The 23502-nt window shown below is 32.3% G+C and overlaps 1 protein-coding gene and 1 long non-coding RNA gene across 3 annotated transcripts; both read right to left on the bottom strand.

Moving 5' to 3' along the window:
* Window positions 1-2546: 2546 nt before the first annotated feature.
* LOC25499316 (phenylalanine ammonia-lyase) lies at window positions 2547-5672 on the bottom strand. Its single transcript, XM_013594536.3, has 2 exons — window positions 5114-5672; window positions 2547-4482 (listed from the first exon to the last, which is right to left on the bottom strand). The coding sequence occupies exons 1-2, from the start codon at window positions 5536-5538 to the stop codon at window positions 2733-2735; spliced, it is 2175 nt and encodes a 724-aa protein (XP_013449990.2). The 5' UTR covers window positions 5539-5672; the 3' UTR covers window positions 2547-2732.
* Window positions 5673-14627: 8955 nt separating this feature from the next.
* Window positions 14628-17378, bottom strand: LOC112416431 (uncharacterized). Of its 2 annotated transcripts, XR_005643278.1 has the most exons (3): window positions 16727-17378; window positions 15259-15345; window positions 14628-14996 (listed from the first exon to the last, which is right to left on the bottom strand). It is a non-coding gene; the product is annotated as an uncharacterized lncRNA (long non-coding RNA). The 2 variants fall into 2 exon arrangements; XR_003006904.2 differs by lacking the exon at window positions 16727-17378 and having other exon boundaries at window positions 15259-15581.
* Window positions 17379-23502: the final 6124 nt, after the last annotated feature.

Here is a 23502-nt window from a genome sequence, read left to right as displayed (position 1 = left end):
AGAATATTTTGTAACCGTGGTATATGGTGTATTTTTTGTTCTATCCGTTTGAGATGGTGCTAATATTAGTGATTTAGATATATATAATATAGTTAATTTTTTTATTCATAAGGATGAACACCCTAGAAGAAAATTTGGTAGTAGATGAGATAACCGTAGTTTATTTGACATTTTGGTACTTTGCATATGATGTTCAAAGAATTTAAAAAAAATCCATTTCAGTTAGTAGGTGATGGATTCAAAATTTCTAAGTGATGGCGTTGCTAACCTAAAGAAAGAAGATAGTATTCAAATCAAATTTTACGATATTGATATCATTAAAGAAATTTTATTATTTTCCTAATGTTTGTATGATCAAACCTAGTTAGCATTGCGTCTGTTGAATCACATTTTTTTAAATTGAAATTTTTAAAATTTTATGAGATTTATTTTTTAACTGATTAGATAAAAGAGTTTTGCTTTGATTTTTAGCAAAATACTTTTTTCTTAAAGAACATTACTTATAAGTATATTGTTGATTTCCCTAAAAAAAAAAAAAAGAATACCGTTGATTATATTGCAACAAATAATACGAAGGAAACATCTCTAATGACATGATTACGAAGACATTATTCATTTAGTTTGCCTAGTGTATGAAAAATCTTAAGAACGACTATGACTCAAAGAGTCGTCTTTTATATTGGTAGATCTCAAAGAGTCATATTTAATACATGAAACAAGAGGAAAATGTATATTATTTATAAGATATATTAATGATTCATGCATGTAGTTGATGTTGTAGTTTGTGATTGAAATACATGACTCAAGAGTCTTGTTTAATTCATGATAATGAAAGAAAATAAATTGCGCGTGATTTATCTAACACTTTTTAGGAGTTCTAATACTTAAAATATATATTTTTTAATTTAAATGATATATTAATTGTATTATAATTGTTTCTTTAATTAATAAAATATGGATTTACCAATGTCTAATAGGCTTCTAAAATGCTTCCATTTATTAATGATTGAAGCAATTTGTGAATCAATTCACAATACTAGCTAATTGTTGTAATGACTAGTTCCTAACTAGAATAAGTTATTTACATTTTAGATCATCTAAAGAGTAAATTTAGTAGTGTAATAGGGTTGATGAGTGGTCCGGTAAAAGAAAAATAGTTTAGGCAAATTCTATGGTACATCCAATAAATTTGGGTGTATCGATACACTAAGTCGTAAAATTAATAATAAATGAGTTGTTTTTTTGAAGAAAAATAATTATTTTCTATCATTGACAACTAAGATAATTAAATTTTATTTACCAAAAGCTTCGACGAAATAAAATTTAATTTTTAAGAACTTTTATTACTCATAACAATGAATTTTGATTAATTTTTATGACAAAATGTAAATTTTTTAGTATGATCCTTATAAACAATGAAATGGTGATTTTTCTTATGAAATGATGTTTTCTAAAATATAAATATTGACAAATACCTTTTTATTTCATTAAAGTGATCGTTAATTTATATATTTTGTAAAACAAGAGTACCGGTACACTCAAAATTGTGAATATACGATAGAAGTCCCCGATAGTTTATGGGACTTCCTAATTTCCAACACTCTCGCTCAAGTACAAACGAGTTTCTCTTCCTTATTTGTTGTGACCCGTTTTTTTTTTTTTTGTGTGGCTTGTTCTCAAAGGGAACATGTGTATTAGGGTATTAGAATGGTTAATTAACTACTAACTATATACTTGGAGACTAAAATGACTTTTAAGAAAGTATGTTGTGAATTCGATGAGAATCACATCAATAACAACTTGATGTGTGGAGCAAGGGATAATCAAGCAACCAAAACAAAGTGTATGAAACAATTAAATACAAGCCAAAAATAGAAAAAAAAACGGCGAGAAGAACACAAAGAAAAGAAGAACACAAAAGAATTTGTTGACCCAGTTCGGTCCAAATTGACCTAGTCTGGGGGAGAGAGCAGCCCTTCGATCCACTATATGATGAGTAACGTTACAAAAGAGAAATCAATAGGTTACAAGAATAAGTCTCCCGCCTAATTCTACCCAAAGTCCCAGCCTCTTCCCGTAACTAAGAGACTCAATCCTAATAGTGTTTTCCAAAGTAAATCAACCCACAAACCCTAGTGTTTGTTCCAAAGAGACAAACTCTATACAAACCCTAGTTTTGTTGTTGCCTTTCTAAACCCTTGTTTCAGCCCCCTCTGTCCCTCTCAAAGTTTGCTATGAAACAAGGTTTATATTTATAGTGAAAGTAATCCCTTAAAAAACTGAAACAAATCTTCAATAAAAATATGTTTTATTTTTATCTTCAATCGCACCATCGTGGCACGATTCGATCCAATCGTGACACGATTTTTCCAGTGATTGCTCCAGAATTTTGCTTCAACAATCGTGGCACGAAGCTTCTTCATCGTGGCACGATTCTTCAGAATTCTGATTTTAAGTTAACTCTCATAAAGTATGATTAACATTAAAGCTATTTTTGTTTGGAGAAAAGCTATTTTATTTATATAGTTGCACAATTGCACTAAAAATTCCGGCAAACAAATAAAAATCTATTATTAAATAAATTACAAGTTTCACCGTGATATTAGAGGAAACTGAACTGGAGCTTTGAGCTTTCCATATTAATTTGTTAAAGGCATGAAAAACCTACATGATTTTTGATACACTTGTATAAAATACAACAAATAAAGCATTTTCAAAAGTAACCAACAAAGTTAACAAATTGGAAGAGGAGCACCGTTCCACTCTCCCAAGCATTCAAGAAGAGGATCAATGATTTTTCCCTGACACATAGCTGTGAATAATTTGTCACACACTTCACCGGGTGAAATGACATTTTCTCCAGTTAGTAAACCAGTTCCCAACTCCTCTCTAACAAACTTGTAAAGTGGATAAGATCTGCATCCATTGATCTTGTTTGGAATTGTTGGGTTTCCACTCTCATATGCGGTCCTTGCACTTTCAACCTCTTTTGGCAAGAGGCTCTTCAACTCTTCCTCAAAAGTTGCAATCTTTTGAAAGATTGAAGTGTTCAAATTCTTCTCACTCTCTCCATTAACTAATGCATGATCTACCAACACTTGCCTGAGTTTTTGACTCAATGGGTATGTAGCACTACAAGGATCATCAATATAAGCAAATACATGCTCTCTATCAACCACTTTCAATAAGTCTTTTTCACAAAATCTTGAAGGATGAAGTTCTCCATTCACGCCTATGGTAAGGGTCTTTTTGGCGACTTGACTTACGGTGTTCTTGACTGAGTTTTTCAAGTTCTCCTCCAAATGTCTTAAATCAATTGCTTGGCAAAGAGCAATCAAGAATGTGGAAGACATGAGTTGAAGGATCTCAATGGCTTCATATGTTTTTCTCGAAGAAATCAAACCCAAAGAGTTCACATCTTGGTTGTGCTGCTCGGCACTTTGGACGTGGGTTGTAACCGGATTTGCAAGATATTGCAACTCAGAACAATAGGAAGCCATGGCAATTTCAGCTCCCTTGAAACCATAATCCAAACTAGGATTTCTACTCGCAGAAAGATTTGAAGGCAATCCATTGTTGTAAAAATCATTGACAAGCTCAGAGAATTGAGCAAACATAAGTTTGCCAATTGATGCGAGAGCCAAACGTGTATTATCCATGGATACTCCAATAGGCGTTCCTTGAAAGTTTCCACCATGCAAAGCTTTGTTTCTTGAAACATCAATCAAGGGGTTGTCGTTGACAGAGTTGATCTCTCTCTCAATTGACTTGGTAGAGAATCTAATCACTTCAACCAAAGGACCAAGCCATTGTGGTGAAGTTCTAAGCGCATATCTATCTTGTTTTGGTTTCTGCAATGGATCCATCTCATGCAACTTTTTATCTGCTTTGACATAAGCACTTCCATCCAAAATGTGTTCCATAATAGCAGCAGCCTCAATTTGACCAGGGTGGTGTTTCAACTTGTGTGTCAAATGATCGGTAAACTCAGGTTTCCCTTGCATAACTTCAGCAAAAATAGCTGATAGAACTTCAGACAACACAGCCAAAATGTTAGCCTCGAAGAGAACAATTGAAGCTAAACCGGAACCAACAGCTGTTCCGTTAACAAGTGCAAGGCCTTCTTTTGGTTGTAATTCGAAGAATTCAGCATTGATTCCAGCCAATGCAAAAGCTTCTTTTGCATTAAGTATTTCTCCAGATGGTCCATGAGCTTTGGAATTTGGTCTTCCAGTTAGTAAACCAGCAATGTAAGATAGAGGGACCAAATCTCCTGAAGCTGTGATTGTACCGCGAAGTGGTAAACATGGAGTGACGTTGTTGTTAAGGAGATTGGTGATGGCTTCCAAGATTTCAAATCTGATTCCTGAATAACCTTGGAGGAGTGTGTTGATTCTCACTAGCATGGCAGCTCTTGTTGCTGTGTGTGGAAGTGTGTGGCTTGACTCAGTTCCGTTTCCAAATATTCCAGCATTCAAAAATCTGAAAAACAAGCAGAATAAGCATCAGAACCATTTATTTTCTTCTGTATTCTTGCTACCCCTAAAAAATGTTACTTGTTAAACTTTCATATTTTTTAAAAGAAGTAACCTAACAAGTTGCACATTTAAATAAATCTTAAAAAAAATAAAATCATAACATTCTCCTAAATTTAAAACGCAAGTACATATATGAATTAATAGTAAGTGGTTAGAAATTTAGAATACCCTACCACTTGTTTTTATTTTAAAGCAGGACGTTGACAAGTTACATTTTTTTTATTATTTATTGACCAATTAAAAGTTACAAATAGATGTACCAAAAACGTTGCAAATAGTTTTTTTTTAATTTTTTTACGGAAGGTTACAAATGATAGTAGATCATAGCAATCCAGCAAAATAAGGATAAAATTTTGAAGAAAAAAATATATGAGATATATTGAATTTATTGATTTTATATATGAAATGCAGGATTAACTTTTAAGTGATTGTTAATAATTAAAAGTTTAAATCAAAGGAATAATTTAAACTTAAAAGTTGCAGATTGAGATATGCAAATTAAGAAAGAAAAAACGTATATATGAAACGTATGTTTCATTAAAAAAAAAAATATATGTGCAAATGAAGAATAATACCTGATGAGTTCTTTCTGCAAAGCACCACCTTGTTTGGTACGGCGGTGTGAGGTGGCGCCGAATCCGGTGGTGACACCGTAACTGTCTGTTCCTTTGTTCATACTCTCCATCACCCAATCACTGCTGGCCTCAACACCAGCCCTAGCAGATTCTGACAGCTCCACCTGCACACCATGGTCATGTGCAGCAATGGCAGCCACCTGAGAAATGGTCAGTGTTTCGCCACCAAGACGGACCACCGGCTTCCGGTACTCCTCCACCATACGTTTCACTTCATCCAAGTGACTGCCTTTCATTGCTTCAGCTGCCACACCCCAATTCAAAGGATCAGCTTCATTCACTTTCATGTTATTATTCTTAGCATGAATCAAACAGAATGATTCATTGGCACTGTTTTTTGTGATAGCTGCTGATATTGTTTCCATATCTTAATTGATAATAATTAATGTTCCTTAATTTTGTTGTGTGGTGGTACCTAGAATTATGAAAGAATGGAAATTCTAATGATTATGAAAGAAATGAATATTAGAGTTGTGAATTTCCTGATTTGTGAAGGAAGTAGTTAGGCTTTATATAGAGGTTTCTAATTTGGAGGCTACATACATTTACAATTATTATAATATTATTATGTGTGTTGGTGTGCTATGTGTGTTTGGTAGGTGATGAGGGACAAGTTGCAAAAGTAGGAGGAAAAAAGTGGGTTTGTTGAAAATTAATTATGGCCGTTTGATTATCTCTTACTATTGAACGGTTATGATCTTGCAACGTGGCACTCTTTGATCGTGGTATTCTTGTACCTTGGTTGGTAGTTGGTGAGAAATATAGTGGAAGCAACCATGCATATGACTGGTCTAGATTCAACGCAAAATGTCAGTCAACCCAATACATTTATATTAATATACTTATCGATCAACATTTACTTAAAGAGTGTGATCAATGCTATATGGTTGTAAATGACTTCATCTTTTTAACGATATATTCCCCACATATTAAGTAATGGATATTATTGTTTCAAACAAAAAAAGTAATGGATAATATAAAAAATAAACAATTTATGATGATGATAAGTCGTCACTATGTTATTTTCGTACATAGTCGTCGCTATATAGTGAGGCATTGTCCGTAAAAAAAAAAAAAAAAAAAATAGGGAACTTCTATGGTACATCCGTAAATTAAGATGTACCGGTACTCTCGCTTACATTTTTATAAATTAACTATCATTTTTTTATGAAAGAAATAGGTGTTTGTTGACATATATATTTTAAAAAATATCATTTTATAAGAAAAAACATCATTTCATTTTTTAGAAAAATCATACTAATTTTTTCTACATTTTATTGTAAAAAATAATCAAAATTCTCTATTATGAATAATAGGAATTTAGAAAAATCAAATTTTATTGCGTTGACGTTTTTGGTAAATAAGATTTAGTTATTATAATTATAGGTGATAGAAAATATTTTTTTTCCTACAAAAAATAACTCATTTAACTATTAATTTAAAGATTTTGTGTACCAATACACTCAAATTGTTGAGTGTACCATAGAATTTGTCATATATATATATATTGAGGCATTGAGTAGTTACGTTGTAGTGGGTAAACGTTCAAAATATTAATAGCTTTATATAAAATTTTCAATTGTTAACGTATTTATCAAATAAATCTAAGTGTAGATCATTTATGGAACCCCAATTATATTGAGTTATGTTCCTCTCTCTTGAAGTGAGAATTTTTTTTTTCTTCAAGAAAATAATTATAAATAGAAGTGATAAATAACAATATATTGATACATGTGTTGTATTTTATTCTCTTTAAATAAATTCAAGGCCGGTCTAATATTTACGGAGACCTAAATCAAAATAATAGAGGCCCCTTTAAAAAAATAGAGGCAGACCACTATGATTGGTGTAGCGGTGAGGGGTTTAGATAGTATTGCTTGAGGTTTCAAGTTTGAACGTCATTTCCTCCATTGTAAACAATATATAAATGATTTGAACCTTTACACCATTCTTCCGAATGTTTAATGAAGAAGTTGAAATTCAAACTCAGATTCCGCACTTATGTATTTTAAGGGTGAATTTTCAACCACCAGATTAATTGACATAAAAGAAGTCATTTGTTCATGTTATATAAGATTATTTAACATATAATAGTAATATTACATCGGTGTGGTATTGTTTCCCATCAAAATTATTTGTAAAATTTACCATGAAATTGATTAATTAGATATATATTTTTTAATTAATTTGACTAAACAAGATATACCAATGTGAATCTACATCATGGTGTGGACTCGAGCACGGGGTAGGCCAACGTGCAGCTGAAGTTCTGACTACCTAGCCTGTTTTCAAGTCCATGATGACTCAAATTCAATGAACTCTTTTTATTTTTATTTTATTAAATATATTTTTAATCCTATAAAAAATTTATTTTAATCTCTAACAGAATTTTCTTCGACTTTTAACCCTTTAATTGTCACCGGCTATACCCCACATAAAAAAATGTCCAAATTTATGATATTTTGATTGACCTTAATATATATATATTCATTGAATAAACCAAATTGAACTCTTGAATAAGATGGTTTGGATCTAGAGTCGTCCATGAACAAAAACATTCAGCTTTATGGAGTTTGACCTCCAACTTATGAGGTCTCAATGTTTTTTTTTATTTTTTTTTATTTTTAATATGAGACCCCAATTATTGAATATATATTTTCAACGTCAAGTACCAATCATATATGTTTCATTAGTCTAGCAACAGTAGCGTGCATTTGCAAATCGAATGTCTCTAGTTCAATTTTTAGGTTTTCGTTTTTTTTTTCACAATTTTTTCTTAGTTTAATATTAATTTCTTTTAAAAAGAAAACTCAATGAAAATTGAACCCGAGACACAATATTGATATAGAACACACATTTACACTAGCATATAGAAATCGATATGTTTTATAGTCGAAATGATAGTATATACAATATTCAATAACCCAACCCGTGCCTATTTTTACTATGAGAGATAAAAAAAAAATACAATTTCAAAGGGACGCCCTTGTGTTGGATCTCTTCTTCTTGCTTAGTTAAAGACCATGGATTCAAATTTAGCCATTTAAATGCAGCAACGTTAAAAAATTTGATAGAGAATTTTACTGTCTATTATGGTTCTGCTCATGTTTGAAAGATTAGACTCTCCAATTGAGTGTAGACTGTAGAGGATATCTAATTTAGAAATATATGGTTTAGAAAAAAGAGTATGCATTGAATAACTTAATACTAGTTGTTTTAGATTATATTTCCAATTCAATTAGCTAGTTTATTAACTTTTAGTTTTCAATTGACCCTGTATAATATAAATTTTTCAACTTTCAAGTATGTTTTAATTCTTAATTAATTAAATATATTTTTTTTATACAAGATGACCAACTATTTCTATTAGAAGTTCATAAAATATAATACCAAGTACTATATAACTAGTTCAAAAATTGTGGTTGAAAGGGGAGACATAACTTACAAAAGTGATGAACCAAATTTTTCGATGGTGATTAATTAATTATTGATAAAATTGGTGAATTTTTTCATTGTTAGTATAATATCAAAAACAATTTCATAAAAAACTATGGAAAATGCTAACACATGTAGCATTAGGATAGAAATTATGTATTGAAAATTACTTTTTTTTAATAAATATTTGTTAAGGTATTGAAAATTTCTTTTTCTTAATAAATATGTGTTATTTGTTAAATCCTTAATATATGGTTTAATACATAAAATTGCAAGAAAATCCCAATTTTATATTACAATTTAGGATTTGTCTATAAAGAATTACAATTTTGCCGTCAAATACGCCGTCAACCAGATTCTGTGTTCTTACATAACAATAACACAATTGATGTTGAAGTTAGTTGCCACCTACCACATACATACAAATACCAATTATATATGCTCGTAGTCGTAGAGTCGTTAGTCTTCATTCAGTATTGCAGTTAAGAACATGAGAAATCGAACATTAAATTAAAGTTTAAAGATCTAAGATACAATGAGTGAGGACTTTGTCCGTATAGATAGCTCAAATTAAAAGAATAATTCTTCCATTTACAAAATCAAACTCATACTGAGTACTACATGTCTACATAACTCACCGCCCCCCATTAATAGAACAAAAAAAATATTGTTTCTACGGTTCTACCCTCCCTACAATCGAAGTATAATAAGTGTTTTACACGATCCATCACATTCTGAATGTTTATCATTTTTCCATTAAAATGGATGTTATAGGAGCTCCAACTAAATAAACCAACTGGTGGTTAGTCAAATTAAATATGATATTTTATTTCTATTATTAACTCTCCTCTCCTCAGCAACTGCAAAATTTTCATGATCGCTATATCGAAGCCACCTGAATGTGAATGTAAATGTGTCGGCTTTTGCTACACGAGCATGTAACATGCGACAATAAAATGTTTAGATTTGTAACAATATGTGATTACGATGTAGATTTAAATTTAAATTTTGAAAAAATTCAGTTGTTATGGTTAAATTTGTTTAAAAAAGTAGTTATTCTCCTTCTAAAATTATAAATTGTTTTAGAAAAAAAAATCATTTTTAAGTCACTTTACAATTCCAATAAATTATTAATGATATTTTTCTATTATACCCTTTAAAATTGTCTCAATTACACCTTATTTGTTATATTGTTGGTGTAATTGAAATTTTTTTCTATGGATAAGGTGTAATTGAGAAATATAAGTATAGTTTGTTTTTTGAACAAGATAAATATAGTTTGTTATAATATGAAAGTGCAAAATAATTTGAATCAAAATCGAAATAATTTGAATCAAAATCAGAATTTTTTAAAAACTACTATTTATAATTTATACGCAACATAACAATAAAATTAGCTAACAAACGGGTAAAGAGAATCCTCCTCAACACTAGTAAATAATAGTATAGATATTAGATAGGGTTAATAGTGCTTTACCCCCTGTAATATAGGACATTTCCGGTTTTCTTCCCTATAATTTTTTTTTCATCCTTGAAATTTGAAGATTTTTTGGTTTTGGACCTTCACGGAAAATTTCATCCCCTGTAATTTGAGCAAATTTCCCCCTTGTAATTTGAAAACATTTTGGTTTATCCCCCTGTTAATTTGAACAAACTTCGGTTTATCCCCTGCCATATTTTCGATTTTGTACTGTCAAAATTCATGAAGGTCTAAAACCAAAAATCTTTAAATTATAAGGACGAAATCCAAAAAAAAATATTTTACAGGGATAAAACTGAAAATAACCTATATTTCAAAGGGTAAAACACTATTAACCCTATTAGATATTACTGGATCTTAACTTGACTTAACAAATTTCCACAAATAAAGACTTGGTCATGAGAAACAAGGACGAGTTGCATAAAGTAAGTCAGTAATGTTGTCTATTTTATACTTGTTAAGTTTTTCTAAGAAAGAGGCGCGCTGAACTTGTTGAGTCAAAAGCAAAGGACCAAGTCACTGTTAAAGGATGAAAAATAATTGAGCAAAATGAAGCTAGGAAGGGCGCCTTTCCAAAAATCTATATAAATCATATAAAAACTTAAAAATTTCTATGTGAAAAAAGATGTTAAGTAAATGTGAATGAAGACTAGTTAAGGAAGAAAGGGTCAACTCGAAAGTGGAAGAAGGTAAAAGTTGGTGCATGTAAAAGAAAATAAACAACTCAAATACTTTAAAGTCGGTGCATGTAAAAGAAAATAAACAACAACTCAAATACTTTTTCATCAACTACCACCAACATGTGGTGGTCTTTTTTGATCAATTCAACATGTGGTTAGACATAATGGTGGGGCGGGGATATGTTTTACTTTCTCTATGATTACATACGTTTACATATTCTCATCTCTTATCCTATTTATATTTAATGGGGATATAAAATTAAATTTCATCTCGATCGATTTGGATATTCTCGACCCATCCCATCTCTGCAGTGCATAATTTTTTTAATAAAAAAATAAGCGTTTATTAGTCCTGACGCAATATTGTAATACAATATCCAGCAAAAAGATGAGGATAGAGGAGAGAGAGAGAGAGAGAGAGAGAGAGAGAGAGAGAGAGAGAGAGAGAGAGAGAGAGAGAGAGAGAGAGAGAGAGAGAGAGAGAGAGAGAGAGAGAGAGAGAGAGATGTGAAAGGAGAAGAGAGAGAAATCGGATAAGTGAGTGTTGGCTAAGAGGCTGAGACTTTGACAGTATGAGTGAAAACTCAAATAGGGAACTTTATATATTTGTTATCTGTCCATGCCCGTATTTTAAAATAGGAAAAAACTCAAATTCATACCTAAATTCTATCAAAATGGGAAAATCCGTTAAATTGTGATTGGTTCGAGTAAAAACCCGTAGATTTTGTTGCCATCCCTGGTCTGTGTAGCAAGTCTTGTTGCGATTCACTTAATATTTGAGTAAACTCTTAAGTTTTTTCTTTCTTCCTTTTTTTACTCAAATAAATTCCAAAGTTTGCATTCTAAATTTATACAATTAATCATCGAATTTGCCTTCATAAAAATCAAAATTAAAAGCCAATGCATTAATCTTTCAAAAGTTTTATATTGAATTGGTCCCTAATAAATTGAACTATTCATTGTCATAATTATGTTAAACTCGTATTTGACTATTTTTGGTATGTTAATCGATTAGATGATATATAATAATGGATTAGATGAGTAAAATATATGTTAAGAGATTTCAACTCATTAAGCAAGTGGTAGGTTTGTATTTTTTTTTTTTTTAAAGAAGTGGTCAGGTTGGTATGTTAATCGACTAGATATATAATAATTAATTAGATGAGTAAAAATATTAGGTAAGGGATTTCAACTTCTTAAATGGTGGAAAAAAAAAATCGGTTGAAGGAGAAAATCAACTTTAACAAGATTTGGCGACATAATACTCCAGAGTGAGTGAGGTATTTTATGTGGTTGCTTAGACATGGAAGACTCATGAAAAATTATCGTAAAATGCAGAATGAACCTTGGCGCTCCCCTCTAGTGATGTTACCGAGATAGAGCTACATGTATTATGGGATTGCTCTCAATGCATGGTTGTTGGATCCCAGTTGAGGGAGTTATTTTTTCAACTCGAATTTGCAATAGTGGATCAATTTGAACTTAAAAGGAGAGGTTGAAAGGATTGATATTTCTAACCCGCAAGCATTTTAGGTTACTGCTTGTCATTCCCTCTGGAAGTGGTGAAATAAGGAAGTTCATGAAGAAAATTAGCTGAGACCCATGCGACCACATATGGAAATTGCTAGATATGCTAGAGACTATGGCTTAGCTGATAAAGTGGTTAATATTGTAACTTCACTTCCAAAAAGTTGGTGCATGGATAACTGTTTTGCCTATTTACTCTAAAGTTAACTGTTTTGCAGTTAACTTTCTTGTTTCCACCTTCTAAGAAAGACGCCTTATCGTCATTTTTTTTTACTCGGAAAAAACTTTTATCTTATAATTCACTTTTGTCAATTTGGGAGAAAGTTCACTCATGTAGAAAGGAGAGGTTTATTCGTGTTATCTTAACAGAGATTAACAGCAGTAATAGATAGAGATGGCTTGTGTCGCATAGAAAAACAAAGGCTTAGATGCAGTTATTGTCCCTCTATCTTGACAAAACGACAATTTTAGCCCCCCTATCATTATGCAATTTTGGTCCCCCACACATAAATTTTAACTATTCAATTTGATGATGTAGCATTAAAGTTAAGACAAATGAATAACTTATCATATTTACACCCATTTTTAAATTAAAAAATATATTTTCATCATTTACACATTTTAATAAAACAGACTTCTCATTAAAATATGCTACAAAAAACTCATTAACTAAAAAAAAAAAAAAACAATTAAATTATCAAAACCCCATAATAAAAAATTAGATCGCAAAAACCGAAAATTCTCAAATTAAAAATTAGATCATAAAAATCGAAAATTCTCAAACGACCGTTCCTAAGTTTTACGGGTCTTAAGCATAATATGAGATTACATAGTATATCATACTTTTTTGGGTTAATTAAGTTTAGAGTCTCTATAAATATTCACAAGTTTGTTTTTAGCCTCTACAAAATAAAATCACACTTTTTAGTCGCTGTGACATTTCCCTTAAGCATTTTAGGGACAAAAATGTTGATGAAAATTTTTGACAGGGACTAAAAATGCTGATGTAAAAATTTTATAAGGACTAAAAATGTTGATGGAAAATTTTATAGGGACTAAAAAGTGTGATTTTATTTTATAGGGACTAAAAATAAAATTCTGAATATTTACAGGGACCATTTACTTAATTAACCGTACTTCGTACTTTTTTTTAAGCTCATTGTTGTGCTTTTATCAGGTCTGCTTTCGTTTTTTTTCCTTGCTTATTACTACCAAAAAAGAACAACAAAACAAAAAAAGATGAGTGAGCCACATTATTCTAAATGCACCTCACATCTATTTCATGATCATAAATGCATCTCGCATAATTTTGCATTATCAAATCCAATTTTGAAATTTTTTTAATCAATTGAAGAAAGTTGACATTACTATAATGATATAATTTCATTTTTTGTAACCTTTGAAAGACAAGATTAAGATTAATTTCTCCAGTATACCCAATTTCAACTAAAACATAATTTGTTTTGTTATAAAATTATCCAAATTTCTTGGATAATAAATATGATCAATATTTTTAATATTAGTGAGACACATTATTAGGAGCAAATGGCCAAAAAATATCATTAATTTCGTCGATAATAATTTCTTCAGCCCAACCTTTCATCGTGTCAATGTTGGGGCCTTTCTGTGAACTTTTCTATATACATCCCCCAAAAACCAAATATTTTTACATACACCCCCACCATAAAAATTTATTTGGACCCCCTACGTACCGGCATGGGCCCTAGACCGTCACACCTTGACCTTTCACTAGGGCCTCCCCCCCCCCCCCCCCCCCCCCCCTCTCTCTCTAACTCTTTCACGCACACATACACACACACACATAAGTGAAGGAGTCGACGTTCGAACCTAATTCACGACGTCCAACTTAACAATTTTGTCAACAAAACTAAAACTTGCGGTCTAAGCTAGCAGCGAATATAAAATTTTAATACGACTAAATCGAACTTATAATTTTTATGGAAAATTAATTATATTATTTAAACTTACATAGTAAACAAAAGAGACGTCTTTGTTCGTAACGTCTAATTCAACCGACAATAATACTAATATTGCTAGACCAAACATATAGATTTAAACTCAAAACTTCGCAGTTGTGTGTGAGCATAAATTGCATTTGTCACTTTGTCTATTACCAACATTCAATTGACAATAATACTAATATTCCTAGACTAAACATCACAATTCAAACCCAAAATTTTGTAGTTGCCATTGAGTTTCATATTGTGTTTCCACTTTTTCTATACAAACTATTTGAAAGGAAAAAAAGTGGCATATGAATCAAGTCATATACCCATTAATGGCAAAATAAAATTAATTTCTTAACAATTCATTCAAGTCCATATGAAGCATGAGTGATAATAAATTAATAAGAATCCATCATATTTGTAAATATTTATTACAAATTATAAAACAGTTTTCCAAGTCCATATTATAATCCACGACATTTTATATATAAAACAAAAAAAATAAACAAAAAAATATGGCATTCATTGGACCTTTTGTTATGGTTGAGCTTGTGGTGGAGGAGCTGGTGGGCCATACTGCTGTGGTTGGGAAGATGATTGTTTGCGACCTCTGTACTTGCCCAACAGGTAACAAGCTAAAGCTAATATCAAGATGAATAATATTAATGGCAATGAAATCACCAACTCGAATCCCATTCTTTAACTTTCCTTTTTCTTCCTTTATTTATTTTTACCTAAGCCATGCGATCTTCAATTCTTAGAACTCAAAATTCACAGTGATAACAAAACAATCTATATATATGATCAAAATATAAAAAATTTGTTATGATCAAAATATTTCATACTAGATTGATGGTTGATATATAGAGGTATTTAAATATCACGGAATTGAAATATGTTTTTGGAAATGGATGCAAATTGATGATGATTTTTGAGAGGATGATAATTTTTTTATGACAAATTGGGAAAGAGAGAAAGGAATTGTTAATTGCGTACCTGATAGATTAGTGATAATTTCAGTGAAGGAAGCACCGTGTGCAACACGAAATCTGATGAGGGAATGGATGATGTTAATTTACGCAGCTAGAGACAAGATGAGATCTCATTAGGCGTTAATAAAGTAGCTCTGTTTCTAGAAGACAAAAGTATTTTTTTACTCCATCTATTTTAAAACGAGTGTCGTTTTAGATGTTTACACAATATTAAGAAATAGAATGATTATTTTACCAAATTATCCTTATTAACTATTGGTTAGTTTTAAAAGTAATACTTCAGAAGTAGTGTGCAGAGTATTGATTGGAGGGTATAATTGAAAAAAAGTTATTATTGCATTGGAAACTGAAAGTGACATTCATTTTGAAACTAATTTTACTCATTTTGAAACGAAAGGAGTATTTATTTATTTTCGAATAAGGAAAGGGTACTTACACGTTTTTTTAAGCAGTTCGGTGGCTAAAAATTAACTATTTTAAGATGAGTAAACAAGGAATTCAATATTCAAACCTCAACCTTACATATACTATGCAATATTCTTTAAGCTCACAGAGACACAAAATATCTTCATTAAAAGGGGGTTTCTTACGGTTTCAAAAGGTAAAAAGGGAGTAATTTTGAGTTAAATTCTAGGGTTGGGAAACAATCTAAACACTTTGGTGAGTGAAATCATTGAGTCTCCTGATCACAAGAAGAGATTCAGGACAACAAAATAAATTAGGGTTTATCATTGAAATATAATTTCGTATAATCCTTATATCTCTTTGTAAGAATTCTTTGATAGTGGATTTGACAGTTACTCTCTTCCTCGGATGATGAAGGTTAAATTTGGACCGAAATGAGTAAATAAATATCATTGTGTTCTTCCTATTCTCTTTTATCTTATTTTATTGGCTTAATACATCATTTAGTCCCTTAACTTATTTTTGGTTTTCACTTTGGTCCCCTAACTATAAAGTGTCTCAATTTGGTCCTATAAATTTTCTACCGTTTACCGTTTTGGTCCTCTCCGTTAACTTTTTAATGTCTAATATTTTTAATATGATTATAACCGTTTGATTTAAGGTCCATAGTATACTATGGTGAACCATCCATATCTGATTTTTTTTTCCTTCTCTTTTTCTTCTCCTTCTCTTCTTCTTCTCCAGACCAGAAATCAACAACAACCGCCGCAACAAATTCAGAAATTCAACAACAAAATCATCATCACCAAAAAACTAAAACAATCTTGTACTATACAATAGTTGAGACACCTGCCATGCTTGCTACACCTTTCAACCACTATAGCCCCTTTTGCAGAAACCACAACATAACACAATATAAAAAACTTAAGGGGGAGATTATCAATGTCAATTGAAGGAGTATGTTGCTGATGTGGGATCTTAACAATATCAAGTATCAACTACTTTTTCCTAAATAATGAATATGGAAACGATAATTTACTGGAGATGGAAAGTGGCAAAATTTTTACCTCTCCAAATTGTCGTTCTATCCTTCCCACGACATTTAAAAAATGGATTTTTTTGAGAACTTAGTTTCCGTTTTATCTTGCCGCCGTAAATGACATCGAATCACTGCACCACCGTCTCAGTCCTTTCTCTACGAAATCGTTACTTCACGTTGACATTGACAAGGCTTTCGCCGCTTCCGTCACATATAGTTTTCACCTTTCAAACTTGTAAACGTCCTCCGCGAAGCCGACGCCGATCAAAACGGTGGTAGCGCGATAATTCATGGTTTCATCTCTAAATCAATTGAATTTCTGTTTGGATCTAGATTCGATCAGTTGTTGTAGCAGTTTCTACAATATGTTATCGCCGCTGTTTTGAAGTTTCTGTTTGGATCTAGATTTAATCAGTTGCTGGAGCAGTTTTTGTAAGCGGAGATGAACAGCTTCTTAACCGCTGGAGAATGCGCCGGCGTAAAAAACACCTTAAGCTTGAACGGAAGATGGTGGTTTTCGCCGGAGGTGTAATGTTGAGAATGTTTTTAAGAATTGTTTTTAGAAATGATTATGGTCCTGGTAGTAATCTGTTTTTTTAGGAATGATTATGTTGATGAAGATAGGAGAAGAAGATGAAGAAAGGTGAGAAAAATATAAGTGTTGGTGGTTTATAATAAAATACAATAGACATCCAACAATTCTCTTTTAAAGAAAAATAATCAAAATTTAAAAATTTAATAAGGTATATGGGGGATCACCTTGAATCATGGTCCACCTTAGATATTTGATGTTAAAAACTAATAGAGAGGACTAAAACGGTAAACATCAAAAGATTTATGGGACCAAATTGAAACACTTTATAGTTAGGGGACCAAAGTGAAAACCAAAAATAAATCAAGGGATCAAACGATGTATTAAGCCTATTTTATTCTTTGTGATGTTTTTGGATTGATTGCTTATAATTCTGCTCCACACACCAAAATATTGATGTGAGTTTTGTTTTTATTCACTTCACTAGCTTATGCTTAAGCTTAACTGACTCCATATGATTAGCTATCAATAAGTTTCAAAATGAAAAAATATTCCACTTTGTGATTCTTCATAAAAGAATTGCATTCGGGTGACCTAATCCTGGACAATTCCAACTTAAAATTGTCCTGAAAGTTCCTCAGAGAGCTTAATATAATATGATTACACTATAAAAAGTTGAAAGAAGAGCATTAGGCCCCAACAAAATACAATTTATCATCTTTTTATCATACGAGATTCGCGCTGGAGGGCATTGCTTTCTTCAGAGTTTACAGCAAACTCTTGTTCAAGTTTCTCTCTTATCTCCTTCAACATAGAGATCTCCATTTGATGTTAATTTAATGACCTGGTATAGAAGAGAAGTTAAGTTCATGAAGATTCTTGTTTTCTCCCACAATCTCTTGCACCTCTTCCTTAAAACCTTGTTTGGGAAGATCCAAGTCATTCAACAGCAGAAGCCCATATTTAAGCTCCAAAGCAAAAATTCTTTGCTCCTGTTGTGATTGAGAGTACAACTTCTGCAGAGTCTGTAGAGCACTAGAGCCGATTCAATTTGAATAAAGTTGGAGTGTTCTCCGCGCATCAGAGTTTTCAGTCTCTATCTTAGTATGCTTCTCTAGAAGCTCATGATCTTTCAATGCTATCTTTTGCACCAAGTTTTCAGCCTCTAACTTGAGACTTCGGTTTGATTTCTCCAAAATATCACAATGTTTTTTAGAACTCTCAAGTTTTTCAGCCTCTTACTCAGCTTTGTTTTTCAGTTTATTAGCATTTTCTTACGCACTCTTAAAAGGGAACTGATGTCTTGTTTTTGGAAAGGTTTGTAGAGATTTAGAACCAAAACCAATCGTTTTTCGTGAAATTCTCCAAAATATCAGTACTCGAAACATTCTTACTTTCACAATATGAATAAGTCCACTAGTATCTTTAGGCACTAAATATGCTTCAGACTATGAGGACCTTGCCAGTAGTTGCTATCATTGATAATGCCTATGTTTGATGAAAATGGTCTTTGTTTGATGGCAGTACAGTTAGTTATATTTGTCATAATCGCAGAGTTGGCAGTGTGATTATGTCGAGTTATGTATTTAATCGATGTTATAATATTTTGCCTTCTTAACCAACTGGCCTTTCCTGCTGAGTGGCTGCATAAATTGCATTGTTGGCATTGTTATTCTACACCGGTTCATTGTCCGGTCCACTTTTGTTTACCTTTCTAAATAGCAGGACAATGGGAGTATTGCTGCTCTTCCCACATTTGATTTGGTTGTGCCACACGAATAATTTACTCAAATGCCTTTCGGCAGTAAACTGCCGAAGTTTTTGTGCAACCGGCAGCAGTTAACTGCCGAGGAAAACTGATTATGCAGACAGTGAGTTCTGCATAATTCTAAACATTTCCAAGCCATTTTTTCGGCCAGTTTTTACCTGTAATTAAACCAGAGCATTTCCAAAGGCAAAATAATTCATACAAGATTGAAACTCGGTCATAATCAAGATAAATACAATATCTTTTACAATTGTTCATAATTAAATTAAACCGACATTTGGTTAAAATTAAACAAACGTTTGAAATTCATCAAAACATTACAAAGTGTCCATAATTAAACTACTCATTACACATCATTAAATTAAATCTCTACTTACATTCAACGCAATTGCATATGAAACGAACATACCTATATAATATATTATCTTCCACCATAGTCCGAAACATAAATCCGACGTCGCCGTCGTCGCGAATAAGCAAAGGCATATAGCTTGCCGTTTTCCATGCGTATTCATCTCTATCTTCTCCTAGGTCTATGCATGACATTTGACCAAACAAGTGACGTGTATATTGATTTTCACCAAGATGCTCAAAATAAATGTTAAGTTGTGCCTTCAAATTGTCAAGAGAGTCCGTCGGCGTTATCATAACCTTAACCGTCTTTTTAAACGCGGAGTACCTAACACGCCCTTCAATTTGTGCAACCTCAGACATGTCTCACTTGAAAAAAAATTAACATAAAAAGAATCATATATTAGAACAAAATTAAATGGAATGTAATGTAATAACGAATAAATGAAATGCGTAAACATTAAAAAGCTATAAATAAGTATTGCATTATTTTTACCACATAAAAGTCATATATATATATATATATATATCAATATAAATTACATAATGTTAGTTATATATTGGCCACAAAAAATTGGCGTTACAATTCCGACCCCAAAAAATACGTCGGTGTAATTTCTACCCAAAAAAAGAACTAACGCCGACAAAAAAAATCACTCATTAAAGACCAAGTGATTGGAGAAGATCAAGTGACATAAAATCTTCCTCATCTTCCGCAATAACTTCAAATTGTTGCTTTGGTTTTTCGGGAGTGTCCAACAAAATAGGCGCCGCTTTGTTTGACTCCTTTTGTGGTTTGGACGGTTTGTTTCCACTTTCAATAGCCATGAGCTTTCGGAACAACTCATGTTGATCCAAATACTCATCTTCCCAAATCACCGCATCTTCTTTCTTGTGATTGTGCCACTCCATAGATGATGGAGATAGTGGACAACCATTCTTCAAGGAAATAAGCACAAAATGATTTGGAATTGCCCAAGGCACAAGATGGGAGTTTTTTGATTACCCGGCGGTGGTGGCCCTCTTAGTGGGAAAAACGATTCCGAGTTTCCAACTTCAAGATTTGTCAACACCACCACACACATTTTGTAATAATTAGCAACAATGTGTCACATGTCCGGAAAAGTCAACCACTTACAACAAGATGTGCACAAGTTTTAGTATTTGCGGGAGGATGTAATCCGTTTAAAATGTAGTTATAACGATCCTCACCCGCAAATACTTCAACATAATCATCTCTATGATCCATCAACTCTTGGATAAGATGTGTACGGATCATAAGATGATTTTTTTCGGTCAAGCCCATGAACTCGGCTATAGCCCGGAATCCGCAATGTCCATCGCCGATAACATCCACCCCTTTTTCAATAAATGGAAGCATGAAGCGTGACATATAATCAATAGGACGCATAACCGGGATAGCCTTAGGCTTTGGATACCGAGTAGGTGGTGGAAGTGGGGAAAGTGATGTTTTACCAAGACGAACACCTTTTTTCCTTTTATATGATGATGTTGTTGGTGATGGTGACGGTTGGCTATCCGGATTTTGGGAATCAACAACCTCCCAAGAAGAAGGGATCCGACTAGTCGATGTAATTTTTCCTTTAGACCTCGCAATGTCGACTTTTTTCTTTGCTCCCTTGGTTGGTACTTTTCGTGGTGGTGGAGACATCAGGGTGGTTTCAGGAAATGCCAACTGCCGCAAACCCTCTTTGACCTCAAGCTTCATTTGGAAAGGGAGTTTCTTTAGACGTTTTACAATAGCCTTCAACTCAACCTCGACACAAAAAGCAACTTCATTACTTTCTTCACCCATAGATATCCTAACCCAATGGTGGTATATCTCATCCAATAAAATTGGCTTCTCTCGAAGGAGTTTAGTAGCAATTTCGCATGCACATGGTAGCCCATAAGATGTCCTTTGAACACAACCACAAATGTCATTGTCCATGCACAATGTTTCCCTACAACGTGTCTCTTCCAAAGCAATGTTGTCCAAAGCATTTCTAGACACATGACCACCTAACCCCGAGTACAAAGTGACATCTTTGAATCTATGTTTCAACACGCAAACGCTTTGACCAAAGGATGTTTGTATAGAAGTGAACTGAATTAACAACATGTCATGTATTTTCCCCCAATCCATTGTTGACTCGGTCAACGCTGACGTGGCACCCTAAGTGAGGTGCCACGTGTCAAAAAAAATTTATTTTTTTTTGCCTTGGGGGTCCAAAACTGCCAAAGAATCAAAACATAGGGGGCTGTTTTGTATTTAAATTAGTTAGGGGTCCAAAAGTGCAATTAAGCCTATAAATTATGGTCTATTGTGTTAAGCACTAATTAGTTGATGAATATGTGTGATTGGGCTATTCTTTCTAAATGGACCGTGATGGGTTGGACCATTTAGCTAAGTCCAGTGAGAGGTCCCTGTCCTCAGCCGTTTAGTTATTTAAATGTCATCCCATCAGACGGTTAAACTATTCTGAATATTCTAGTGCTAAACGGAATGAGGGTAGTCATCCCTCTCATCCTTCTGACAGTTATCCTTCATCAACCTAATACAAAGGTACACAATTTCTTCATCATTCTTTATTACTACTGATATGCTATAACTTGTATATAGTGATTCATGTCTAAAAACTAAAACTTTTATCAATTGGTATCAGAGCCTATTAGATACCAATTGTGAAGTATCGTATCTGATACCGATATGCCCCGATACGTCCCGATACAAGTATCGGAAAAGTATCAGACAATTAATATTTATTTTTTTGAAAAATAATGACTGATACGTGTCGGATACGTCCCGATACGTGTATCGGAGAAGTATCAGACAGTTAATATTTATTTTTTGAAGGAAAAAAAATGACCGATACGTGTCAGATACGACTAACTTGTACTCTGACACATCTTACTTATACTCCGACACCTATCAAGTCTGGCATCGCTATCAAAATCATATTGTCTCTTCTAACCTAAAAAAATAGGGTTTCTCGTCACCACATAGCAATAGCTATTCTCTCTTCTAACCATTACCACTGATTGAATTCTACTCTATTTCTCTTCTCTCTAATGTTATGTTTCTTCTGCTGTTTGTTTTCACTTACTCGAGATGATTCTATAAATTATCATAAATGTGTTATGTGTAAACATATATGTCGGATTTTAATATGTTTGACTCTTTGAAAGTACTTTTAGATGACATGAAATGTCAATGAGGTCGTATTTAAAATTTTGAAATAAGTGCTTATAAATATGATTGTCAGGATAATAACATAGTTGTACCGTAATATGGAACTTACAAATATTAACAGTCACGAGAATCAATTGTACGTGTAATTTGTTTTGACATTTTTCTAGCTCAAATTTGTTTTTTTCTTCAAATTTTTCTTTTAAAAAAAAACAGTCTCTTATGCAAGGTTTAAGAAGTTTTCTTTATGAGCTATGATTCAATTTTCTATTGAAGAATTTTGACATAAAATTTGAATGATTCTTGATCTCTAGACCGTAGAAAATGATTTGTTAGGGAGTGAAAAGCAACGAAAGGCTTTGGAGTGCAAGGTAATTTATAAACTAATATGTCACTGCAACAACAAACACCGAAGGCAAATAAAAAATCATAGCTAATTCAAGAGTTTTTTTCTTTCCAATTCAAGTAGGTTTGATTTATACATTGTTTCAACGATTCTAATTAGAATGAATTCGTATATATATCCAAAATTTAATTAAGAATAAATTCGGTAGACACATACCACACTTGTTTTTAGTAATAATTGATCAAATCTGTAACAAGTTTTAAACATATTAAATAAGATATAATGGTTTGTAGGAAAAATAATATGTACCATTCATTGAAAATAAATTTTTATATAGTGAAATCGTCAAAAAGTATTTAATTTAATTATTCTTTTGACCAAAAAATTAAATTCACTTAAATGTTTTTATACTAAAATGACTTCTCCATGATCTTAAATACCTTATGGCAAGCCATTTCCTATCAACCTTTCAAAGTAGAATGACGACTCGGATCAATCCTCTCCTTATGTCATTTATAATCATGTGTGTCGTATCAATAATGGCTGCAGGTAAAAAATAAGTTTGATTACTCAACTTTTTTTACCTTTTCGATGAATATATTTTGATTTTAGGATAT

Source organism: Medicago truncatula, chromosome 7, assembly GCF_003473485.1.
Source record: "Medicago truncatula cultivar Jemalong A17 chromosome 7, MtrunA17r5.0-ANR, whole genome shotgun sequence".
Lineage (NCBI taxonomy): Eukaryota > Viridiplantae > Streptophyta > Magnoliopsida > Fabales > Fabaceae > Medicago > Medicago truncatula.
The sequence above is the reverse complement of the archived record's forward strand: the minus strand, read 5'-3'. Positions and strand labels throughout refer to the sequence as shown.

Coding starts and splice junctions, on each gene's coding strand:
- LOC25499316 (XM_013594536.3), bottom strand. CDS start 5,538: ATGGAAACAATATCAGCAGCTATCACAAAAAACAGTGCCAATGAATCA. Junction 4,483..5,113: donor TTGCAGAAAGAACTCATCAG/GTATTATTCTTC, acceptor CTTGTTTTTCAG/ATTTTTGAATGCTGGAATAT.